This window comes from Idiotropiscis lumnitzeri, chromosome 14 (genome assembly GCF_059441095.1).
Source record: "Idiotropiscis lumnitzeri isolate Australia: NSW breed Sydney's pygmy pipehorse chromosome 14, RoL_Ilum_1.0, whole genome shotgun sequence".
Taxonomy (NCBI): domain Eukaryota; kingdom Metazoa; phylum Chordata; class Actinopteri; order Syngnathiformes; family Syngnathidae; genus Idiotropiscis; species Idiotropiscis lumnitzeri.
In genome coordinates this window covers 10,415,045-10,441,444 of record NC_142404.1, presented here as the reverse complement: position 1 = coordinate 10,441,444, position 26,400 = coordinate 10,415,045, and the positions used below count along the sequence as shown (strand labels likewise).

The following is a 26,400-nucleotide window of genomic DNA, read 5'->3' as shown; positions in this document are numbered from 1 at the left end:
TTACAGGTGATGTGAAAATAAAAAAAATCTTGGCAGAAATTGAAAGGACGTCAGCGACTAAACGCCCCCCCAAAAAAATGCTTTGGTTTGCTGTCTGGATGGAAGCTGTCGTGTCCACTGTCTGGTCTAACTCGCTAGCTGTGCTTCGGATGGGGTTATCCACCAGTACGAAGGTTGCCCTACTTTTCGAGGAAGCTGCGGGGCCTTTTGGTCTAGAAAAGTCTCGAATTTTTGTTCCTGCAAGACAGCAAAGGCAAAGAAAAACATCTCATTAGAGATTACATTTCAAATGGAAAGTTCTGGACATCACGTTGACAAGCCATAAACATGAAATAGACTTCAGCATCTTAGTGGCCAAAACAAATGCACATGCACATTTTCTCAAAAGTTGAAAGGTCAACATAAGGTTAACATTTAAATGGGTTTAGCTTAAGAGTTTAATCTTTTTGGCGAAAAAATAAATAACAGATTAAGCATGATGACCACTGTAAACGTGTATAGAAGCTTAACAACATTATGTAAGGATGTGAACTAATCTGACGCGAAACTTCTCAAAATTCATCAGTTCCAAGTATGCCTGCATATAATGTAAAAAAAGGATGACCACATCTGAAAGGAATCTCAGTCATGAATAAAAAAAAGAAAATCAGCAGAAAATTACATGACATTTTTTTGTTTCCAAGTCACGACACAAGTGCATCTGTTCCTGACATATTCTAATCAAGTGGTAAACTTAGCCTACTGCTGTCCTGCAGCAAATTGAAATATAAATTGAAATAAATATAAATATAAATTGAAATAAATATAAATTGAAATTGAAATAAATATAAATATAAATTGAAATAAATATAAATATAAATTGAAATAAATATAAATTGAAATAAATATAAATTGAAATAAATAAATAAAAAAAAAATATATATATATCCAAATGCAAGGGTTTTGTGTCACAATGAATGTTGAATCTGCTACGTCTGAAAACGGCCCAACTTGCACAAGTTAACAGTTAACAACAAAATTAAAGCTGGCACTAACCTCCAGAGAAAAACTGAATGACTTAATTTCAGCTGACTAATGCATTAGTATCGGCCTTATCTTTTAGCGACAGGATGCACAAAGTCTTGTGTATCCGACAACTAACTCCCCGCAGGAGCAGAGAAACTGGAGACGGGCCAGTTATTGTTTTTCTACTGCCATAAGACACCAAAACCAGTCTGCACAAAGCTGACAGAAGTCAAACTATACCTTGAGGATTAGACCTACGAGAATAACAATGCATATGCCCACACTTTATTCTCTAATGACGACTAAACTCCCCGAACCACAGCCTCTACCTACTCACTGTCGGCTACCTGCATAATAAAGCTGACACATGCAGAATGCCTCGCAAGGTTGCAAGGCAACTGAGATTGAAAGATTCTGTACTTCTGCAATTCACTGTGCAATGTTATTGACTGACTTAGTCACGTGTATAAAGGTCACCTATTAGACCAGGCGTGGGCAAGATTATTATTTATTTTTTTTATATATTCTTAAAAAAATATATTTTTTTAAATATTTATATATTAAATATTTTAACTCAGTTCAATCAGTTTTATTTAGTTCCCAACTAATTTTCATATCTTGCAAAGCCAAATTCAAACACTGCACCATATTAGCTACACATGCGGCCCGTTAAATGTTTTAATCCGGCCCGCCGAACTTGAAAAAAATTAAATGAATAAACCTTGTTCATGTTTTATTTCCTAGACACCGTAGTGTGTCAAAGACAGATCTTTTGTTGTAATGCTTTTCTTCATTTCCATTTAAAATTAAATGTATTTTTTTTTCTTTGATGAGGTGAGGTTACCAAAACACTCCATCCATCTGCCCCTGGTCCGGCTCCTCTGTCAAATTTTAGAACTCATTGTGGCCCGCCAATGAAAAAGTTTGCCCACCCCTGTATTAGACTTTTATGGGGTTTCGCAAAGTTTTTAAACTCCAAATTAGGAATTCGCCAAAAACATATCATGCATTATAATAACATTTACATACAGTGTACATTGACCAGACAACAAAAGAAAAAGATCCAATGCAAGAATTTTCACAAATCTTCAATTAATAATGGTCCACTTTGATCGAGGTTGTTAAGGTGGTATTAATTTAATGTTTCTTTCTGTGTCTGTTGGTTAGAGGAACGACTATGTTGTGGCTGATTGTGCTGCACAGTACATAAGGTCATCACATTTACATCCATATCTATGCGTTTTTTAAAGCTCTTCTCCACATTAGGTTGACGGCAGGGTTGGAGCCTTTCCCAGCTGACTTTGGGGGCGAGAGGCAGGGTACATGCCAATTGGAGGACACATTCACACCCTTAGGCAATTTAGAGTCTTCAATGAACCTATCATGCATGTTCTGGGAATGCATGTTAGGGCAATAAATTAATAAAAATGAGCAATGATAAATATTTTAGGGGGGGTGGTGGCACACTAACCCTATAAAAAGTTGCCTTGCCTAGTTTGTTTTAGGCTCGGAAGTCGAAGGGAAGTTTCTGAGTCACTTACATGTACAGTGTACAGTTTGTTTTATTTTGTTAGTTTTAATTAGTTTTCAGGGTGGCTGTATTAGTTTTTTTAGTTTTAGTTTTTTCCACAACATTTATTTTTAATTTTTGTTTTAAAAGAACGTTTTTTATTTACTTGTGAGCGAAAGCAAGTTTTGGAAAACACCCTATTAAGTGCTCTTTTTGAACAAAAATATCATTTTAAAACATTTTAAAAATACAGGGTACAGTTTATCAGTCCACAGACTTTGAATTCCAATAAGTGCAGTGCATGATACCGCCTCTAAATTAAGATACATGCATGCATGCATGTACCCAACCTAATTAAATGAAGCTAGATGCCTTGTTTGCCAATTAAGTTGCCAACTTCTAAAGTGGATTTTTGTAAATTGAATTCTTGTTGATAAGTATTAAACCAGGTTCTACAGTGCACTATTTTTTTAGTCTGTATAAAAATGTTTTTCATATATGAAACAAAAAAGTAAAGCACACTTTAACTAGCATTCCATTCTAGGCTGAGTTAAATGACAAAAACAGCTGAGCCATTCGAGCCAAAGACCGCCACGCGCAGACTCGTTTCCATTGAGCAGCGTCATCTCTTGGCTCTTTTTTATTGGGTGCTGCTTGATGACATCGCTTCTGTGCGACGCACATTAAGAGGACTTCAACTCTTAGACAACTGTTCAACCTTGTACCAGCTTTCGTCCGTTCAGTAATTTCGAAATAAATACATTTAAAATCAACCCCAATGGCTCATGCATTAAATTAATTACCAAAGACGAAAAGATGGCTTTTTCCTATTATTATAGTTTAATAAACGTAAAACGTAGCTTTAGTTAGTTTTCGTTTTTTTTTTTTTTTTTTTACAGCATTTTTATTTTATTTTGGTAATGAAAATGTTTTTTTTAATTTTAGTTTTAGTTATTTCGTTAATCAAATTAACCTTGCTCGCAACCCATTGTGACCCCAGGTCCCCAAGGGTTGATAACCTGCAAAGGTGAAAAATTTCTCGAACTCACAACTGTAAGGCAGATGAATTAAACGCTGATTCCTGTCCTTCCTAAAGAAGAAATTAATCAATGGATGACAAATAATTACTGTTGCAAAAAAAAAAAAAATGGATCACATCTTAGCTATGGGCTCCTAAGGATGGGAAGTTGCATAATAAACAGCGACACACTTGTCCATCTGCCATTCGTGCCTATACATTAAAGACATTTTCCCCCCAAATCATCAATATTAGTTTTATTATATACCATAAGAGATATGTTGGTTCCACGCAGCAATGACAGAGGCAAGATTTAAAACCAAAACCACAGAAATGTCAGGCTGATGTGCTAATCCCATGTCCAATAAGCGATAGAAGGCTTATTTGGTGGGGGTCAATTTTGGGACACAATAAAAACTTACTCCCTATCCATTTTGGTTATTGGTCATGAGGGTTAGGAACCTGTATAATCTATAAAACTGTCACTTGTGTTTACACATTAAAGTATTTTGTCTTCACACAAAGCAACGACTTAAAAATTGGAACCCAGAAAATTCCAACTTTGAAAATGAAACAAAGTGAGAATGGGTACACACTAAACAGGTTTATTTTATGTGCGTGAAATTATTTCTCAGACCCAATTAAAAGTGACTCGCAAGCCATTTTGGCTCCGGGCCCCCCGAAGTTGGAAACCTACGTAGAGGAAGGTGAGAAATTTCTAGAACACTATCACTCGCGTGGCATCTCCTGTGGCGTATCTCACGAGTCTCCCTGTGTCTACAGAAAACGTTGGTCAATGTGCATTTTCAAATTAATAATAACTCTATGTAAAATTTACAGGGTAAAATTACGAATTTTGGATGTTTAACAAGACACGCGAAGGCACCACGAAACAGGAAACAATATATTTTACATATCTTTCAACGCGCTTCAGTGAGCCGAAAAAGTCTTGAATGTTAACATAAATGGACACATATGCACGTGCATAAGTAGAGGTGGTGGTGAGGCTGATTCTGATGAGCACAAGAACATGTACCTTTCAAGCTAGCGTCAGGATGCTAAAGAGGAGACAGCAACACACCTCCGACAGGAGATGAGGATGGACAAATCAACAGCAAGATGAAGAGGAGGAGAAGTCGGGATTGTTTCGTCGCTGAGCCCCGTTGAAAGTAGTTCCTCTGTGTCGCTTTGGAAGTGCTGCTTTCTGCATGACGGGCTCGTCTTGCACAAGTCGGAGGTCCTCTCTGCCTCTCCTTATAGCGAGCGGACGTATTTCTAACGCCACGCCCCACACGTGTGGCTCACCCGTGACGTGTCGCGCTGTAAAAACAACACGCGGCAAAAAAAAACACATTATAATAAAAAAAAAATCCCCAAATAATAATAAAATACGACAATTATCTCAACACTTTTTTAAAGAGCAACTTAACAATTGCATTTTCTTCCGCCAGGACACACCTCTGAATACATCTCTCGCTTTTGTAACAGAGGTGAACGCACCAAAATAAATGAATAAATAAATTCAATTAAACGCAGTGAAAAACAAATATCCCACCAGTGCTATTAATTCTAAGAATTTTTGTAAAATCAGTTCACTTTGATAAAATCATAGAAAGTAGCAGACCACTCCATGCAATTGAGTGGTTTAGAGATTTTGTAATCTGATTAGAAGGTGGCACATACCCTAGGATCAAGGCTGCAGAACATTCTAGATGTAGTTCATTACAATACATTATGAGCAGAGGCTTACAAGTTCGCAGCATAGTGGCCTAGTGCAGTGTTTCCCAACCTTTATTGATAAATTTAGTGAATTTGGATTCCACTGGCCTTGTGGTAAGCATCTCTGCTGTGCAGTTCTGAGATTCAGGAGTTGAAAGCGCTGCCTTCCTGTGTGGCGACAGCATGTTCTTCCTTTGTGTGGATATTCCAGTTAATTTCCCATTGCAAGCAATAAAACAAACTAATGCACAGTACCTCAATAGGTCCTTTTGTGAGTGTGAGGGTTTGTTTGTCGATATAGAAGTATTCCATGGTGTAACCCACAACTTGCTTAAACAAGAGATAGACTTCGATTTACCTGCAACGCTAATGAGAACAAGTGCTATAGGAAATGGATGGTTAAATGTTCTTCTTTTTCAAATTGCATGGTGGGTTGATCCCATGTATGGCCCGGGGGCCTCAGATTTACCACACATGGTCTTAAAAAACAAAGATGAAATAGGAATTTTGATTTTATTGTTTTAATTGCATTTTAATTCTCATAAGAACTCCTTGTAAAATGTAATTATTGATGGATGAATCAAAACAAAACATGAATTATTGCAATAAATACGCCTTTGCAAAGTATACTTTAGCACGCAAGCAAAATGACAATGCACCAGGATGAAACATGCCATTCATACTGTCCCCAGACTGACCGATACCAGTTATTGAGTCATCATTGTATATGGTTGCTACATTACTCTGCTTTTAGTGGAAAATTCCACTATTTAACTTTTGAATAACAAGCTCATACAGTCAGACATAGTGCATGTGATAAAGAGGCATGTGACTATCAGATAGTGACTATCTTCATGACATAGTCATCTAATATATTTTTTTTTTCAATGCTGTAATGTCAGTGGGAGATAACAGGGCCAACAGAAAGGTTGACTTTCATCAAAACATCCAGCAACGGCAGACAAGGCTCTGCATATTACAGGGGGAGGGAAGCCGAGTAAATTTCCACTGGCTCGTCTGGCCCGATACGTTGGAAATTTCCATTTCAAAGAAAACTACGTTTCCCAGCGAACCTTGCGCGAGGGTGACGTGTTTATAAGTACATGTGCGTCGCGTGGCCACCGAACGAGTAGCCCGTTGGAAATGTAGGAAGTAAACACTCTACAAAAAATGCACACGTTTTGACACACTCATTGGGACACATTAAACGTTATAAAGTAGCTCTATAAATAAATAATGACAGATCTATCTATCTATAAGCAACATCATTATATAAGTGTTTTTTTTTTTTTTAAATCGTTTTCTAATTAGAAGTAGTCTTTTGCTAAATGCGCACCGACAGTGAATAAAACCTCCAGTATGCTATATGACATAAGAGGGCTCTCGTGTATTTTAATTAGAAAACATTTGATGCATTTAGCTATTCATGATTGTATTTTTGCCAAAAGTCAACTGGAAAGGCTCACTGGCGCCCCTCGTGAAGAAGGGGTTCAGAGAATGGATGGAATAAGCAATATTTTAAATTAATCTCATTTAATTTATTGATTTGTCTCTTTCTTAAGGGTGACTTAGCAGGGGTGGGGCAGCGCCGGAGTGCCCTCTATTGACCAGACAGTTTGTTTTCATTGGAATGAATGATGAATGAATTAGTTTGCTGTAGCAAGATTACCAATGGTAGGCACGTTTGCCACACATCTCTGAGGTTGTGGTACGTATTATTTGAGGTGGTACTTGTAAGTAGTTTGAGAGCCAGTGCTCTAAATCACAAGTGTCAAACCCAAAGCCCGGGGCCTAGATCCGACCCACAACATTATTATAATTATTATTTTTTTTATGGCCGACTGAGGCAAATAAAGTGTGTCTATCACAAATTTCTTGATAAATGGATTTCCTTTGGCAGAAAATCAGCACCAAAATTGCATTTCCCCCATCACTTTAACAGATATTACATTTTTTCACCAAACCTGCTTATTACTTGAAGAATAGTTAGTATAGTAAATCTAATAGACTATACATTAATAAGGTATAGGTAAATATTAATAAAACAAAAAACAATTACCTTGATTTTCCAACACAGCACTTCTACACCATCAATATTTAGCAAATATGACAACAAAATCCATTAATAAAAAGTTTAAATAAAATACATCATACTTGCTCGAGATATTGATCTAGACCTCCTTTCTTTGCTTCTGCCTGTTTGTGCAAGCTAGCTGTAGTGCTTATACATGGTGCTCTGATCGTGCCCCCCCCCAAAAAATCTTTTTTCAGGTTGAAACAAGCCAGCTTGCAACATTATTGGTTGACAGGCAATTTAAAGAATTTCACTCTAAAACAACAGTTATTTACTGACTGGGATGACAGTAATTTACCGTTATTTTACAATGCACATGCTGTAATTCATTTTAACAGTATAGTACTCTATTTTGAATGACAGTATATTATATTAGGATAATAGTGAGGGGGGGGGTTAATTTTATGCCAAATCTACTGTTATTTATTTGAACAGTGTCCTACTACATTTTGGATTACAATATGGAAGCATAACTGTTAAGGTATTTTTACAGGGCATGTCAGTAAAGAGCGCATATCTGCCTCGCAGTACGGAGGCACAGGGTTCGATTCCGGCGCCAGCCTTCCTATGTGGTCTGTTTTTTACTCATTTTGCTAGCTTGTGGATTTAATATTAGCGTAATGCGGGACTGTGCAACTTGACGTGTGTAATCCAACATAGATGGATGTAATGGAGGAAAGCAGGTCACTTTTCAAAATAAAATATGTTCAGTGTTGAATAATAAATAAACCAGAAGCACTGCAAGTTTTCTTCGTTTGTTTTTTTCCATCGGTGCGGCCCAGTCCAAAGTGGCACGCGGACCAGTGGTTGGGCACCATTTGACTAATATTACATTCCTTGACGAAGTCATACAGAATTCCCACTATGTACAAAGGCTTCACCATACTAGTTTCTCACAAAAGTATGGACTCCTTTACAACTGTGGAATTAATCTTCAATGAACTTTACATCACAGGAATGTGAGAACACACAGAACATGCAGGACCGCACAGGAGGTGAGATTCGAACCCCAAACTTCAGAATGCAATGATAGACCCTTGCATGCACAACTTCTTGGAATGCAGTTCCACTCTGACTGCAGATGAACATGCCAGCGGCATGTGGTAGCGTTTGCACAACATTCTTTTATTGCGTTGGCACTCAACATTCACAGCCAGCCAACCACTTGTGGGCAAGCGACATATTAAAAAAAAAAAAAAACCACCCTCTTTAAACCGTGCAGCGCGTGTCGTCTGCGGACACAAAAAACTGCAGGTCTGGTTCAATAGAGCTGCTGCTCGAGTAACACAAAAGTGCAATTGCGCTTTGCGAAGAGTTTCACTGAGGTCTGTTAAATATCCTTTTGGGTAACAGACAAACAGTGAGACGGCAAGGAGGAAAACAAGCGCCTTGGCAGCGGTAACAACGAAACCATTGTTCCCTACCTCCCAGTGGTTCAACTTGGCTTTGGCTGATGAGAAACACCAGTGCGGCCTCCGTTGTCTTTATACATGCACATGATCGTGGTTTCATCTCAATTTAAAAAGTCATCACCAGGATGATTAAAAATTCCTTAAAGTCGATTAATCTGGAACAACAAGACATGCTTATCTCAATACAACGATATAGTTTGCTAGCCTCATGACTGAATTAACATTTAAAACAACCTAAACTGATTGGCAAGTGTAAGAACTTGAAAGACTACTCATCCTTTGACGATGCCTGACAAGCATTAAAAAAAAAAGTGCTGCAATATCTTTGGGTTTTCATTTATTAGATATGCTGACACATTATGCTGAAATTTTTGGGCAAATTTTAGCATACTGTGTCGGGCCGGATCTGGCTCTGGGGTCTGAGTTTGACACCAATGAATTAAATAGACGGCAAAATGTACAATTAACCCGTCGTTTGTGTTCAACTAAGCAGGCGAAGGTACCACACAAAATCAAATTGTAAGAGTATATTGGGAAAAGATCCTAATTAGTTTAGTGTTCAATCTTTTTGTGATGTTGTTTAGTGTTGTATGTTGAACTTTTCCTCCGTGTATAATTAATGCCTTGGTTCAATTACAGTTAGGAAACACTGCCGTAGGCGCAGTGGCTAGATGTGGTAGAAGCTGTATTAAATAAATAAAGTAAACCACACAAGTGAACCCAAGATGCTTATTTAAAAAAAAAAAAAAGTTTATAGATTTTTCCCCCCTACTGATTCAAAATCTGCCCACTTTTTTCAATTTGAACATCGAGTTTTTGCAATAATATACAGGTAATAATAATAATGATATGCAATATATTTAATTAAGGGTGAGGTTCAGCAAACGGTGGATTTTTTTTACTGAAATGTAATAGGGTTGTAATAGCAATTACAAATCAGTACTGCGCAAGCTTTAAGTCAAACTTAAAAACGAAACATGAAACCATAACACCCTAACGTGCTGGGGGGAAAAAAAATCAGTGTCAAAAATACATTCAGGGACACAAATACATCCCAGTGTAATCTGTACCAATAAATAATGGGAGTATCAGCGTCAACTATGCAATTTGAACTTCATTACTACAAGCAATGTGTTGCTGTAGTGCCATCTATAGAATAAAAACAACATTACTATTGTGTAAAGGCATGTGTATGTACAATATAGAACCAACTCCCACAAGAAAAAAAATCTTTGATTATTAGTAGCATTAATAATACTACTACTGTTAAATCAGTGGCTGATGTGAATTAAAAAAATAAATAAATAAAGCTGCTCTGGCTGGCGAGTAGCAACGTGGTTGTTTGTAGCACAGAATCAGGTACCGTTGATCACAACAATGAACAACGGAGTGGTTCACGTTTTTTGTGGGGGGGCGGTTTAGCAAGAAAACCCCATCATATTATGACGGCAAAACGATTCTCCCAGATTACAGAGAACTGTTGGCTGTGAGGAACAATTTTCAATAGGGACATTTGTAATGCTATTTCCGTTGTTAATGCGAGACAGTATTGCTGGATACATACTGCAGATTAATACAAAAATAAAAGGCTTATTGCAGCTCCACTTTTAGAGCGCAGAGGCAAGGTACTTTCCAACAAGGTTTTACTGTATTCTATTGTTAGGCATACTTTCCATTAGACAGAATAATATTATCTCATCGGGTGTATAAAAAGGTTGCAGTCCGAGCAAGTGGAGCTTATGTTCTTTGGTGCGGCAAATGGAATGAGAAATGTGCACAGGCTGGGGCATGTTATATTATCAAATTTTATCTGTGGGGAAATACAATTAAAGGAACAGAATATAATGCACAAAGTAAAAAAATATAGTTTTTTTTAAACACCTTTGAGAGATTTGGATAATAAGAAAAACATAAAAATAGCACTCGTTGTGTAAAGTTGAGTTGGCTTGCTTCAGCACTGCATTATTTGCATGAGAACACTTTACTTTCACAGTCGTCGCAAGTTGATGTTAGCTTCAATTGCATTCTTGCACACTGAGCCACGAGAGAACAGTCAGGCATCTAGTCAGCTTGATTCAACATCCCTTCTTGTGTTTTCATTTACCGGTAATTGTCATAATTTTCCAGTTGCTATTTTGCTGGGCATCCACACACATTTCAAAATGTGTTAACTTTGGATGAGCACATCCGTGACACATTTCAGACGTTTGGGGCTTGAATTTCGCCTTTGGCCTTCATAAGTGGATGTTCGCCCGTGCTGAGTTTTCTTCGGGCACTCCAACCTCATAAACGTGAAGTCTGATGAAGACTTTAAATGCCCATAGGTGTAAACAATTGTCAGAATTTGTTCTGCGACTGGCAGGTGACCAGTCATCCATTATTGAAGGGAGATAGCGCATGGCAGAAAATGAATGGATAATTGGTGGAGGGAGGAATACAAACCTATAAGAGATTTAAAAAAAAAAAAAAAATCTGTGTTAGCTCCCTTTTGGGCAAGGTGAGTTATTTCTATCTGAGGAGTTATCAGTGAGATATTGTTCCAGAATCTCGTCAATTACGTCACACTCGTAATTGACTTGGCCAAGCTCCAGATAAGGCACATGATTGACAAGAAGGCGTCCAATGTTGTAACGCAGCTCAATCAGCCTGAGAGAAAGAAGGAGAGAAGCCAAAATGTGGTGTATTCCTAGCAAAGTGGTCATTGACGCAACACTGATGGATAAATGTTCGTTTTCCACTCAACTTTTTGAAGTGATCCGAGTTTGAAGCACTGTTTGCTGGTTCTATGGAAGAACCTCCATTCTGCAGCGCCGCTCTGCTTTCACTCTCCAGTGTTTTTTCTCCTGCTTGCTGCAGCCTCATCCTGAGCTCTTCACACTGGCTTGACAGGTTTGCCTTTTCTTCCTCTAGTTTCTTCAACTGATGGATCCCCAGAGGAGAGTAAACAGCAAGCGCCAGACACAGCAAACAAGATAAAACCAAACAAATTAAAAAAAAACTTACAGTCAAGAGAGAGTAGATCTGGCATTGGCAAGCACTAGATGCACGTTTAACAATATCGTACCTGAATGAGTTTATAGTCGTTGATATTTTTGGCAAATGCAAACTGAACATATAACATATTTAATATATTTGCTCAATGAAGGTTTTTGCAAACGCCTAAAAACTGCTTTTGAATGAGTTTTTTTTGTTTGTTTTTCCCCTCAAGAGTGTCAGGTCTTATTAGTCTTCCAGGAGAAAACCCGGCGAAACACAAGGTAAACGAGCCTTCATATGTATGGGGATATTGACCTCATTTGACAACTCAGCGTAGCAGTACGCATCATCAAAAAGCATAATGGCCGCTTGAAGGGGGGGGGAACAAAACACAGAAAAAAGGCCTAGGCGATTATCCCTGACTCAGAAGTCCGTATTGGTTAGAAACAAATTTTAAGGTGAAGTTATTTGTGCGTTTGTCCCAACGTCTTCACTTTGGATTTCAAATGATGGGGTGGAAGCAAAATCTACTTCACATGTTGCCTCTCTGAGAAGCCTCCATCCCTCTGGGGGCTTGTTTATGGTAAATAGAATTATGCAGTACATGCAAGTCTGTGTGTGTGTGTGCGCGCAATAAATACATTACCAAATGACTTCAACCTTTCTGCTTTTCTGAAGCTGAGCAGTAATAGCAAAATGAATGAATTTAAATGAAACCCAAAAGCCCATGTATGATATTAATAGGCAAAAACAAAGGGCATTTTCCCTTTAATAAAATCTTGTTTTATTAAAGTAAAATATGGTTAGTTTTATTTTTTAATTTTCATTCCTATTTTATTTTGTTAATGATTTTTATTTTTTTCCTTCAAGTTTTCGTTACCTATAATACTCATTAAAGTCAGACCCCATTTTACTATGAATACAAATGTGCAGCACTTGCCGGTCAAGCATGAAGTTTGGACACCAACCTGAGAAAGTAGTTTATTTCTCTCCTTGGTTCTTTGATCCATTCCCCAGACAAGAGCGTCAATTTGCCAAGTGATGTTGCCCGAATCCTCCTGGGCAGTACTAGGCTCCATCTGAGCAGCTTCAAATAAATCAGCTCTGGTGCTCACAATTTGATTAAGTTTTTCTCTAGCCTTATCAAACAAGCTTTTGTAGTCTTTATCCAGCGACGTTTCCTCTGTCTGGCTGGATTGGTGGAAACAACTGAAAGAAAATGGCGCATTACTCTGTACTCGTGCCTTAACATCTTTTTGGTTCAGTTCCTCTGTAGGCCTTTGTGTTGATTTGATGATGTCAACATCATCATCATCACCGCTATCGATATACACAATCTGATCGGCTTCATCTGTGGCCTGACTTCCACTACAGTTTTCGTCCTTAATTCTTCTTGAAAATTGAGTACCGCGTTCAGTGGTTGTGACAACCCCACCGTCTGTTTGGTCTGGGTTTTCGTTCATCTCCTTATCCTCCTTTTCGACCTTTATTTTCATTTCCGTCTGACTGATAAGAGGAGGTGGTGCAGTGGCGAGACTGCTTCCTTCATCGGCCGGCCACATAATGCCTGCTCCGGCATTTTTTGGTTCAAAGGCCTCATTTCTGAGCGGGCTGCCATCTCCCGATGACGAAGCATCTGAAGCACTTTGATGCAAGACATTTTGACTTTGAGGTGTGCTTTGTGACTCGGCGGACGTCCTTCTCTTTTTGCTGCCGAACACGGAAAAAAATAAATAAGTCACAATAAGCATGCTTACTTGATGAAATGCATAGAAACACAGCTGCCAATCTGTGGAAATTAATTTCATTTTTTAAATCCTGTCTGGAACCTTATAGCGGGACAGCATGTGGGTGAGCATTGTCTGCATATTAATCTGGTGATGAAACGTCTCTTGCGCTCCTTACCGCTGATATTAATCTGTTTGGCCTAGTCGTGATTGTGGTTAGCCTCAAGAAGCTTTCGGCTCGCGCCCAACTCCTCCGTTAGTTTTCATTGTCCATGAGTGAGTAGTGATGCATTACATCACCGGAGCTACTAAGATGCGGCGTGTCGCCCAACATACTGTTGATCGCAATTATCTAACAAGTACTTTTGATCGTTTCCAGCCAGTTTGATCAATGTGATTCATGCCTTTTTTCTCTTTAAATATCCAAAACACCATAACGAGGTCGCGTTGAGCGATTTCCATAATATCAGCACAAACCCTATTGGTTGACAGCTCTGTAAAAAATAACTAGGCTACAACTAAGGATACATACCTTAGAGTTGGGAACAACGAATACACGCTTGAAATAATTGGGAAGCCATTGCTACTGGGTGGGCTGTCAGCTAGAGAGAGAAAAGAAGGATGTGTTCACACTTTTTGGCATTTAGCATTGGCTAAAACAAACTGTGCGTTTAGTTTGGTTACGTGTGAACGCTATTGTAAGAAAGGAGCACCAGACAAGCTGAGTGAGGCATGTTGTAGAGCAGGCTTTGGTTGAAACATGAATTTACCAACAAAGTCAAATAACCAGCCAGCAAAGACTTGAAGTTTCCACACACAATCACCCACAAATGCAGTCCAATCAACAACGTGACTAGACAAGTTGGATCCAAATGCCTAATATTTTTAGTTGACAAAGGACAAAAGCTCTTCGCTTGAGATAATGCCATTACTCGGTCGTTATGGGGTTCAGACGTGATAATATGGGCATCAACTAAGAAAGAACATTAAAAAAAAATTAAATATACTTCACACAAAATTACATGTGCATCATCATGCAAGGGGTCCATATATTTGAACATCCTAGCATCACGCCAATTAATTATTTCAAAAGATGGACCACCGTCGTCACACATGACAGGAGACCTCATCATATAATTCTCTGCCATGGATGTTTCTCGTCAACTCGGACCCAAACGTTTACTGCCACCCACATTTCTATTTGACAAGTACGCTTTTCATTGGGTAGGCGTGAAAAAGTGCCTCACGCAGCTTTTCTGGGAAATTTAAGACACGTTTAGGCAACTAACATTGGAACAAAGTTGGTGCATGTATGTTTGTGTCACATTTGGCAGTAGAAAGTGTGTGTTGAGATCATTTCTAAATGTTTTTTTTTTTTAATGAGATACAAAACATCTTTCTTTTTAGAAAAAAATTCCGGAAATGGGAGACCGATTGTCATTTAAAAGCGTAATTGCTCTGTTGACCATAGTCTTATTAGGGTCGCGCTTTTAGATAAATTACTCCATTTGCTACACATTACTTTTATAACAACACAATAAACTACTTCCTGAGTTTCATATTCCTCAGCTAAATATGCTTCCCGAATAGCTTTCAATTGTTCAAAAATCAACTTTAAGTGAGTGAATCAACTGTGAGTGAGTGCTTTCGCGTTCAAATCTCAGGTTCCTGTTCTTGTATGCCATTGTCTTATAATTCTTGTCTCGTGATTCTTGGTCCAAACATTAAAATAAGTGCATGATTTAAAATATATATTTAAAAAAATAAATAAAAATAAAAACTACAACTCACACACAACGGTAATCCTTGGAGAGGATGAAGCTTCCTGTACCGACACCCTGCTCAACCTACTGCGTGGGGTAGTCGGCGTCGATGGGGAATGGACAGTCTGTGGTTAAAAAAATAAATAAATAAATTAAAATAAAAAAGGCATGAACAGGGGCATTATACAATGTATCAAAATGTATTTTCCATAGAAATATTTGGGCATCTTTAGCATCTTCTAACTCATCAATTGTAAAATTTAACAACCAAGTAAATATTTAGCTATTTGCCTACCAATATAGCCAGCCATATTCTGAAACATTACCGACTGGTTATATCAGGGCTCTTCAATCGCTTTACTCGAGGGGCGCTGTCCTGTCTGTTTTACCATCTCACCCTGCGGCAATACATCTGATTCAAATGATCAGATAATCAGTAAGGCCTGCAGAAGCTGGATATAACTATCCTGATCATTTGAATCAGGTGTGTTGCCGCAGGGAGAGATGGAACACAGGCATTACAGCGTCCCTCAGGGAACAGGGTTGAAGAACCCTGAGTTATATAATAATAAATAAGCATCCAGTGAGTGAATTCCTGCCAAGTAGCGTGTGACATTAGCGACTTTGCGTGGGACTGTCTCGTGAGTCGTGGATGACAGCAGCTTCTGCATAAGTATGTTCATTGTGCTTTTGAGTTTTACTGTCCTCCCGGTGTTTGTTAGAGTGCATTGATGACTGTGGCTCTCCTTTCCCACATGCACTGTGCAAGTGCAGTGGAACTTGTTCATTACATCACTTGATTTGCAAACCCAAGTAATGTTCCTCATTGAAATAAATGGAATTAATCTGTTGCAGCTGCCCCCAAAAAGTTTGATTTATTTTATTTTATTTTTTTTATTTAAATCACACAACAGCCTTTGTTATAAAGAAATAACAGCGTGTTCACTATCAAATCACTGTATAACATCTGAGTCTTATTACATACAGAACTATTTAGCTGGATGCGGCGGCCATTTAGAGCGAGTGCATAGTGAATGTAAACAATGCAGGGTTGTCACAAAGTGTGACAGCAAGTACACATTCAAGGAAGGAAAGGGGATTTATTAAGACTGAAGTCTTGGTAAAACTCTAACACGCAAGCCGTCATGTTGTGGCCAAATGTGGGACCTCATAGTACAATGAGGACTCGCTGGCTGGGACCTGCTGAGTAGCTTGTCGCTCATTTCAGAGTAGTCACGCCCTGCTGAACAGCCATCCATACATTTCCTTTAGTTGTTTGTTTTTAACTCATTGTTTATGTGCATATATGTTAAGGGTTTTCGGGTGTTCATAGGTGAATGGAATACCTACGTTTTGTTGTAGCTTGCGTTTGAGGTCATTCTCCTGATGTTCAAGAGCCTGACTTTGCAGCATCATCTTATTAAGGCGCTGCTCATCCAAACGCCATTGTTCCTCCTCAACCTTAAGGAAAGACGCATTCAAAAGTAATGCCAAAACAGCTATGTAAACACAAACAGATTTGGAACATAAAAATAAAAAAATAAACAATCACTGGACTTGTTCTTACCTTTTGCTTACTTTTCAACTTCTTTTTGTCTTCCCTTTCTCTGCAGTACAGACATTATACTATTATTGTTTAATGATTAAAATGAAAGATAAAACATACATACTTTTGCTTGTAGGTCTTTCTGTACGATGGTTGGTCATCATCAGAGTCCTGTGCCTCTTCGTCGGCATCGCAATTCCTGGCAAAACACATAAGTATTACTGAAACTGCGTGATTAAAGACTTGAGTCAAACGAAACGCCTCGCATTTTTATTTATCATTTATTTCTCGAGGAACCAACACACCCGTAATTCGCCGTAAAGGGAATGGAAGGTGGTTACCGCAGGGTAACAGAAGGTCAGTCAGGAGGTTTAACGGTGCAATTATTCAGAAAGCTTTGTCAACTCAAGACAGCAATCGACTTGAAAAAGCCATTAGGGAAGTAAGTTATCGTAAGAAAATGCTAACAAAAATGGGACCATTGTGGCCAATATAAATGAAAGCTCTATTTTCAGCCATTAAGTCCACACACTTTATTCTTTCTTATTATGTGACCTTAGTCTTGTAGTATTATTTTGTTATCAGTTGTGGTCCTAATAAGTCTTAAGTAATAGTGGCTAGGGGAAGTATTTCGTTTATGATGTATTGCCTGGACACATATTGATAAAACTGTGACTACCTGTACTGAGGATCAGGATTCATATGACAGGACCAGGTGTCCGGCAGCCTGCTGCAGTCAATCCCGTCAGGTAGTTTGCGCCATTTCATGCAATCGTCACACATCACCCAGTTTTGATCTGGACGCTTGCTGTAAACAAAAGAAGTCGCACAGTAAATCAAGCAAGCTGGCGATCTTCAGCTCGTCTTCGCCTGCCGGAGATGTTTATTCAAATTCCATCAGTATTTAAGGGGCTCGTTCAGTTCAATGGAAAATGACAACCACTCCACACCAAATTTCTCCATCCCTGATGTGACCAATTAGGCTGGGTGAGATCCAGAGCCATGTTCAAGCAACAGGATAACTTACATTATCATGCAGTGGCACGATCGCAAAGAAACATACACAAGACTACAAATTCTATTTTATATGCTATATTGTCAAGCCAAAATGTAAGCAGAACAGCACTGAGATAAGCGCCAAATATATGATTGCTCAGTGAAGATGTTGACGCGGTGGTGGAGGGAGGTAATTATTTAGCGATTGAGTAGTCTATGAAGTGCTGCCTCCACAAGTGAAAACACTTATTTTCGTTTTGGGCGCTCACAGATTGAAGACAACCTAGTTCCAAGGCACAGGCCCTGGTCAACATGGTTACGAAAGCTGGACTTCGACACTAAAAACAGGCTAATTTCAGTAAGACAGGATGTGTAAAGTGTACCATAATTCTTGAACCTGAAATTTTGAAAAAAGTAGAAATACCTCACCTTTAAATAATTCCTCCTCTCAATATGAAAACAGGACAGATAAAAGATACAACTGACAACGCAATGACAAAGTTATAAAACAGAAAGAAAAAAAAAACAAAGAAGGAAAGAATCAAATTCCATTATTCTGGCGACCCACATTTGGATTTGTATGTTATATTAAAATACGAACCTGATATCGTCTACTTCCACTTTTTTGCCTGGGTTGTCACTGGTCAGCCTGAAGCGAATTTCATTGCAATATTCGTCCAGTTTAATTGTCAAACTGCTCATAGTTTTCCTGTTTAAAAATAAAATAAAAATAATTAACTTATGGGTAGCACATGATGGTTTCATTTCAAAAGGTATTTACCGGTACATGTCATTCTCGATAAAGCTTTGCTTGTTGTGCATGGGCTCCAGGAAGTTACACTCCATGATCCCAATGACGCCAACACCTTTGCTGTTAGGCTATGACATGTCAACAGACAAAGTACATAGTTTAAGGGCAAAGTATTTTCTTCAGTGGAATATTTTCCAACACTCCTGATGCAGTATTAAACAAACATTAATTGCACAACACAAAATAAACACACACATAAAAAAAAATCCGAAGTGTTTGTGATTTTAACCTAGTTACCTTTCCCCCCCCCCTTTCTAAACACTTGAGTGAGGAGCAATTGTGTTTTTATTATTAACATTTTTACAGTACTTTAGGAACTAATGCCACAGTGGCTAACCTATTTTGACATTCACTGTCAATGGCTCCTCAATAACATAGGCAATTATCCATCCTCTGATTGGTTGGCCAGCATAAAAACTGTCACAGCCTGCTTCTGCTGTTAGTAGCAATCTACAGATATTAAAACATTTAATAATAAGCATCTCAGTTGATTAGAAAGTACATTATTGAAATTGTATTGTAATATCTATTTAATGCTTGTCGTTATTAGATACTGACTCTGAACTGTGCTTGACGAATGTGGCTTACATTGTGATTTTTTTTTTTTAACTTGTCATTTTGTATTGATGGTTTCTGTATCAGTGACATGATAGTGGCCGTGTTAAGATGTGAAATACATTGGATTAGTGCCATGTACGAAACAGGTTTTGCCATTTATAAAGACCCAAGAAGACCCTGCCTGTGGAGGGAACACTTCAATGAGTTCCAGAAACCTTTGGGTCTGCAGCGCTGTATGTATGTGAAATAAACAAGACCCATATAGTCCCTGGAGGTTTCTACAAATTGTGGATATTTTGTTAACATTCACAAATCAAAACACGAAAAAAAAGGTGTCGAATTTTTATCCATTATTGTACAAAATTTGCTGATGTTGCAAAAACTCACCCTGAGTTGGCAACCAATACGGTCATAGGCCTTTATCAGACGATTCTTGTGATACATCATGATGCCATAGTGATCTCGGCTTTTGGTGTTGTAACCAAAAGTAATGGGAACTCTTTTGGTCTGTCATAGAATTTAAGGAAAATGAAACCAAGCAAGTGACATTCTGAAATAATTCTACTTAAAAAAAAAATAATTAAAAAACAAATAAAAGAGGCGGCATAATTAAAATAAGAGGATACAAGGGACAAGGGCTTGTAGTGGTCTGTCTTGCTGTGTGCCAGACTCTTGGCAATCAGCTGAGTTTTCACCTTCTGACCTCGTACAACAACATGCATGCGAGGCTTCAGGTATAAGATACTGCAGTAGGCCTGTATGAAAGGGGGTGGAAACAAAAAAAAGAGAAAACTATACAGTCAGAGCTACTGTACATAACATAGATCACATGCCATAGTGTGTGCTATATTATGTAAGTGGTTGATTGCATGCGATACAATTATTGTTACACAAAAAATAAATAAATAAAAGGAAATGTGTGAGGCAATGTTTCTTACCCGTAGTGAGTACACACTGTCAGGTACATGTGAGGGGATTCTCTCACCAGGCCGAGTCATCTCTTCGTAGACATCGGAAGGAATTTGAATATCGTAACGGTCCGCTTGAAAATCAAACTCCAACGTCCCAGTGGATGTCCTGACAGAAAGAAAATAGGTAAATTAGTATCAGCATTATAATTAACACAATGTCTTTGCAGTTTACACTACCATGTGATGCCACCATCATGCCCACATCCCCCATAGGTGCAATGCGCCTGTTAACATGTCAATGCTAAAAGATCAGCATTGTTGAATTGAGTAGTGCTTGATGCACAGATTACCGTTTGCTAACTATGGTAACTTGTAAAAAAAACAGCACATGATTGCTCAGTGTTGGTAGGAACACAGTGGTGGTATTTATTTTTTTAGTGGTACGTCCATGTGCCATATAGTCAAGGTCTGGCATAAGTATTGCCTCCATAAGTAAAAATGCTGTTGATACATTATTTCTCCCGAAGCATTGGCTCTGTTACTCCTTCATGGTCGTCATGGTAATGGAAGGTGGACTCTCCATTGGCCCAGCACTACGCTCCCACTCACTCCCTTGCATAAGACGTGACTCCAAAGCAAGGTAATATGATATGTTAAAGCTTTAAGTCTTTGACATCAGGGTGCTTTGACAAAAGCATGTCAAGACATGAATCCTGAGAGCAACTATAAAAATAGTGAAAAAAAATGTGATAAAATAGACTACATTAAACTTTGTCTCGATGCGTTCAAAGCGTGTAAATGTGACTTTTTTTTTTCTAGGGCTAACGAGATGTGACAGCTCTAGTGGTTTATTCCGCTGAAGTAAAGAATTTTCAACCTCCATAAGGAAAACCTAGACATGCTGAATTAACAAAAGCACTCAACCTGACTACCATACTCTCTACCTATTAGAAGAAATCGTAACTAAAAACCTGCGCAGGTTCCAGATGATGATACGCGTTCCAGTCGTAGTGGTGGAGCAGGTAGACGTGATGGCGCTGATTTCTGTAAGCAGGTCCGTCTCCGTCTTGAAGGGAGAATAGTGTAGAATGTCTTGCAGACTGGCTATGTGCTCCTCTTTTACATGCAGTGAGTATGTCAAGGACATATTATAGACAAAGCTGAATAGAAATGTGACTTATCTAAGATACAGTTGCATCACAAATTCCAATAATGTGGGAACGCTTGGTCAGTAGTTCAGTTCAAAAAGTAACATTTAGATATTAAATAGATTTACAATAATCAATAAACTATTTCTACATTTTCCTTTTTTTCCAAACAATGTTTCTGATTAGAATTTAGAATCAACGAAACCCAAAATTCATCTGAAAAAAATTAGGACACTGCATGAGAAACAATTGAATGTTAGTCTAAAAATGACATTCGAAAAGTACTCTGTTGTGATCATTGCTTTAAATAACAATAGTTACATATTTTCTCTACAATATTCACAATTATTGAGATGCACGTGTAAAGTAATCCCTTGTGAGGGCAACTATGTGCTACTAATGCAGCAAAGGATATCATTGCGGTCTGTGTGCTCAAAGGAGACAATGGGGACAATTATCTGTTGGGCGTTGATCTCTTCCAGATACGTTTGAGAGAGCATCCCGACACACGACGAATTCTGGGACTTGGAAAAGACTATGGCGTCTCTCCCGAGACGCATGGATCCAGATTTGAAACCGTTGCCGTACATCCCGATGGGCTCGACGCCATTTACGGGAATCTTGTCGCTGTAGCCAAAACTTAAAAATGTAGAAAGATGCACATGCAAAATAAATTGCTTTTTTTTGTTTGCTCTTTTTTTTTTTTTTTACAAACATACACTTTGCAAGACTGCCTAAAATAATGCTCGGTTTTGATTGACTGCCAGGGAGGTATTAATTCCACAATATGTTCACTAATTGCTTGTAGTTTGCATTACTGTACTGAATTATATTGACAGACATTTACTACACATTAGTTACACCTTATTTAGCTTTGAAACCATCAGACATGACTGAGTTTGTAAAGGGAAAAATTTCAATGCATATCTTCTATTGGGTCTCACTCTCATGTGCTTGTACTCTCGTGTGACTTTATGCAAGTACAGTTGGCAAAATAACAAGTATCAAGAGATCGAAAATGGCTTTTCAAATAATCCCAATGAACTTTAATTTTCAGAGTTTGCGACGCAGTGCATAAAAATTAAAGTCATTTTTTTTCTCCTTCCTCATTCAAGGTAAACTCGCCCATTCCTCATTGCCACATTCCAAGTGTGTGTACCTGAGCATTTTATGCATGGCCATATGGTCCAGACCATTCCCGTTATCCATGAAACTGAGGCATTCGTGTCCTTTGACAAGAGTTTTGTCGATCCAGAATGCATTTGCCAGGACATCTGGATCGCAGGCATTGTCTGTCAAAATGAATGAGAGCAGTTGTTTGTTTTCTTGTTATCAGTAGTGTTGAGGGAATAAAATAGAATGTCTGGACGGGTGTCAAACGGACACAAGTGTGTGGGGATATTGCAACACGCTCGTTGCATAACACTTGATATGTGTTGAGAGCCAACAGTGGTACGCTGTGGTCTGCAATTCAAGAAAACTTGCAATGTCGAAATCGTAGAGGGCGCTGCAGCATTTTTGCAAAATAGATTAAAGGGGGTCAACCCCCCAAAAATCTTACGGATTTTTTATGCAGCCACACTAGTTGAAACACAACATTATAATTAATAGTGTTTCTGTGGAATGAGTGAAACAGTAAAATCCATCCGGCTATTACATCTCAGGGGGCGGCCATTTTGTTACTTGCTGTCAACTGAAAATGACATCACAGTTGCGCACGGCTCTGATAACCTGTCTCAGCTTCAGAAAACAGGTAAGGTGTGATTGGTCGTAACACTAGGACTACAAGAGCAGCCATTTTGACGGTTTTCAAACTTGGATACTTTTTTTACCTTGCGTAGAAGAAGTGCATGCCAGTCGAAATAAAAAAAATAATGAGCATATATGGTGCTTGTTGACATAATTCCCCAATGGGGGGAAAAAAATGTTCTGGGGTGTGTCCGGGACGGATTTGTTTTTGGTGACGGACTTCTGATTTACTTCATCTTTTTCAAAGTCAAGCGCAGTGAAGTTGTTTGCGGCACACCTCTCCTTTCCTTTGGTCCCATAGCCGTTGTATTTTATAAAAGGTAACACACATGCAGAAAAAGAGACGCACAGGCCAATATAGCGCCTCCAACTGTTGAGCATTCATTTATATGACCTAATTTACAGTCAAATATACTCCTAACTGAATTGCAATAAACAAGCAAGTAATAGTCACTTTAGTTGATGACATCAATGCCAGAGCGCAATCCGTCAAAATGACAGGTCTTGTAGTTATTATAGTTTCGACTCTTCGTAGTCAGAGTGTCAAGAGTGTAATAAGCAATCATGGGAAAAAAACTGTGTTCCCTTATGATTCAGTTATTATACAACACCCATGGTAAATTTGAAAGTGAGGCTAACTCAAGCAGGGTACACGTAAATGATAACCGCATTCTATTTGAGCAATTTTCATCTTTCCTGATAAGTCAGCAGAGTCCGTAAATTGGCTGTCGCTGAGAGATTTGTTTTTTATTTCTCCTACAATTACTTTTTTTCTTTGCATTTCATCTGTGGAATCATGCTGCCTCTCACAGGTCAGTCTTGATACTACGACAGACAGCTTTGTGAGTTGACATCAACATAAGCTGTCTTTGTCACCAACACAGTTCACTCCCAAAAAACTAAGGGATGCTGTACGGTGAGAAGTGCATATTGGGCGAGTTCTCACACTTTTAAGTAGTCAAAATAACATAATGTCAGCCAGAAACTGTAATATAGTTGAACCAATTCGATTTACTGACAGAATAAGTAATATCTCTTTTGTTAAGCCTGAATCCTTGCGTAAAATTAATTCAACATGCGCCACGTTGACATAGGATAACATAGGTTGCTAAAAGAAGGGTAAAATTACTTTTTCACCTATTTCCACGAACATCTCATTTGCTATGAGTGTAGATGCTAAATTGATGTATACAACAAGCGCCCTCAATTTTGTAATAGTTTTTTGTAAAAAAATAAATAAACAAAATAACAATAATAATAATGGACTTCCTTGAGAAATTACAGGATGCAACAAACATATTTTTCTTGTAATTCCACTTAGGTCAAGATGACTCACCTATGAGTTCAGCAATGGCACTAAAAGGCCAGGTGTGGCTTGTTGAATTGGTATGAAGGTACTTGGGAGAAAGCTGTAAGCAAATCAAAAACAATGACAATAAAGGTTCAGTGAAGGTTTCTATGAGACTTCTTGTAACTCACCCCACTAAAACACTTTTTGGTTTGCATTTTTTTTTCCCAGTTCCGCATAATATGGCTAATTTGAAACCATTAAATCTGCCTTTGATATAAAAATATACAACAATGAATTCAGCAAGATCCATACTTGTCTGTCGGTATGTTGGGGTGATCAAATCAAGCACTCCTTTTTACTGAAAACAGCCTGTCCTGAACATGCATCCAGGTCGAATTAACCAAACACGCCATTGACTACTTCAAGGTTTCACGGGAAACTTTTCAAGAGCTCAGTCTACGCTCAAATGGTGCTTTGAATGGTGCTTTGAAACAGTGACATCAAGGCCAATTCCATAAACAACTTGCATTGTTCACCTGCTCATTGCGTGTAAAAAGATTTGCTTTGATTTGAATGACAAGTCCATATCGATATATCAACAAATATAATTTATATATATTCTGCGTATATTAAGGTCATGGTGTAGATTGTGAATCTTTCACAAAATACTTGATGAAAACATCACTACAGCGCACCAGGAATACACAATGGTATTGGTTTTATTTAAAAGGTGATATGTGTACAACACATTTGAAGCTAATGAAATGTGCAATATAGATGGTAGTTAACTGTCAAGGGGTTCCTGCATTAATGTTTATGTGAAAAGTAGCTGTGGTGATTTTTTTTTTTTTAAATTTAGCTTAAAAAGATGCTTTCGTTCATCCAGTTGGTACAGGTTTTCCATGAAATAAGTTTCTCTGCACTTGAACTAATCAAAACACGCATTACAACAACGATGACAGTCACTTCAGCAGTTTAGGCATACAAAATATTAAATATAACAACATCTCCTGCAATGTTAAAAATAAGTCACTCCGCATGTAAACATGGGACTCAACCTGTTGCAAATCATGCATCAAGTTGTAAAGGCGGTAAAGACCAACAAAGGTATTTAAACAACATAAAAACAATTAGGATACAATAATACTTTATTTATACAGTGCATTTGACAACAGCTGGAGCTGTAACAAAGCGCTTTCCATATGGTGTTATATAAAAATATTCCTAAGTACGTTACTTTTAGACAGTTGTATTCTTTTTTTTTTGTTTGTTTATTTCAAAGACAGTAACTTCCAAATGACCTGCACAGTGTTCTATTTACATAAAACCCTGACTTTTTAACATCTGTTGCTGCACTTAATACCCCCCCAAAACCTTCCAGGTCCTCTGAAGACACAAGCAAATACAATGCAAGAGAAAAATAAATAAGAAAATCTTTCTTTTTGCATTTGGTGAGGCATCATTTGTTATTCTTTTTGGTAGCGACACTGTGGATTAACAAGCAACTCGTAACTTTTCAATGAAGCCAAATAAATGCTTTACTGCGAAAACAATGTAAATACTGTGCATATGAAACACACTACCAACGATAATGCTTCAGGCTACATTTATTATTAACGCACCGATTAGTGTAGTGCTCGTTATCTCATCGCTAATGCTACGTCAGACGCCATGCTTGAACGGGCAGCGTTTTAAATATAGCTAAAGTAACTGGAATGTTGAGAACGGCCATATGCAGTCAAACCGCAATGAATAGAAAAGTGTAAATGAGAAATTCCATGTTTTCGACTACTTACAGTACTCAGAGGAACACCACGCTTTTGCTGTCCAGCCATTGCATTTCCCTGGCGGCGGAAGTGACGTCATGACAACGCTAGTTCCGTGTTTTTAAGTCCGATCTATTTTCTTTCATCAGTCTTTCTTACTTGGGTATTGGTCTTTGTCCATAATTATTCACATCGTAAAATTTTACTTTGGAACTACATTAATATACTTGTTAGAAACAAGTCTCTATTTCTACCCAAATGGCACGAAAAGGGAATTAATCACCTTCTAAATGTATTTGATGAATCTAGTAATTAGCTCTTATAAACAATTCATGTCTGTACACAATTTCCCAGTTCCTTTCAAAACCTTTAATTTATCGACACTGACTTGAAATTCCATTTTCCAGAACGAAATTGGTT

At 38.1% G+C, this 26,400-nt stretch overlaps 1 protein-coding gene across 3 annotated transcripts; it reads right to left on the bottom strand.

Moving 5' to 3' along the window:
- Window positions 1-4,613: 4,613 nt before the first annotated feature.
- On the bottom strand, window positions 4,614-26,117 carry morc3a (MORC family CW-type zinc finger 3a). Of its 3 annotated transcripts, none has more exons than XM_088314723.1 (19): window positions 26,011-26,117; window positions 24,260-24,332; window positions 22,334-22,466; window positions 21,590-21,813; window positions 20,998-21,154; window positions 20,054-20,192; window positions 19,742-19,870; window positions 19,503-19,622; window positions 18,528-18,625; window positions 18,348-18,455; window positions 17,430-17,558; window positions 16,875-16,949; window positions 16,772-16,811; window positions 16,555-16,665; window positions 15,233-15,329; window positions 13,974-14,043; window positions 12,683-13,424; window positions 11,482-11,657; window positions 4,614-4,853 (listed from the first exon to the last, which is right to left on the bottom strand). In XM_088314723.1, the coding sequence occupies exons 1-19, from the start codon at window positions 26,047-26,049 to the stop codon at window positions 4,835-4,837; spliced, it is 2,679 nt and encodes an 892-aa protein (XP_088170849.1). In that variant the 5' UTR covers window positions 26,050-26,117; the 3' UTR covers window positions 4,614-4,834. The 3 variants fall into 3 exon arrangements, with proteins under 3 accessions (XP_088170849.1, XP_088170848.1, XP_088170851.1); XM_088314722.1 differs by lacking the exon at window positions 4,614-4,853 and adding an exon at window positions 9,835-11,384; XM_088314725.1 differs by lacking the exons at window positions 4,614-4,853; window positions 22,334-22,466 and adding an exon at window positions 9,835-11,384 and having other exon boundaries at window positions 26,011-26,053.
- Window positions 26,118-26,400: the final 283 nt, after the last annotated feature.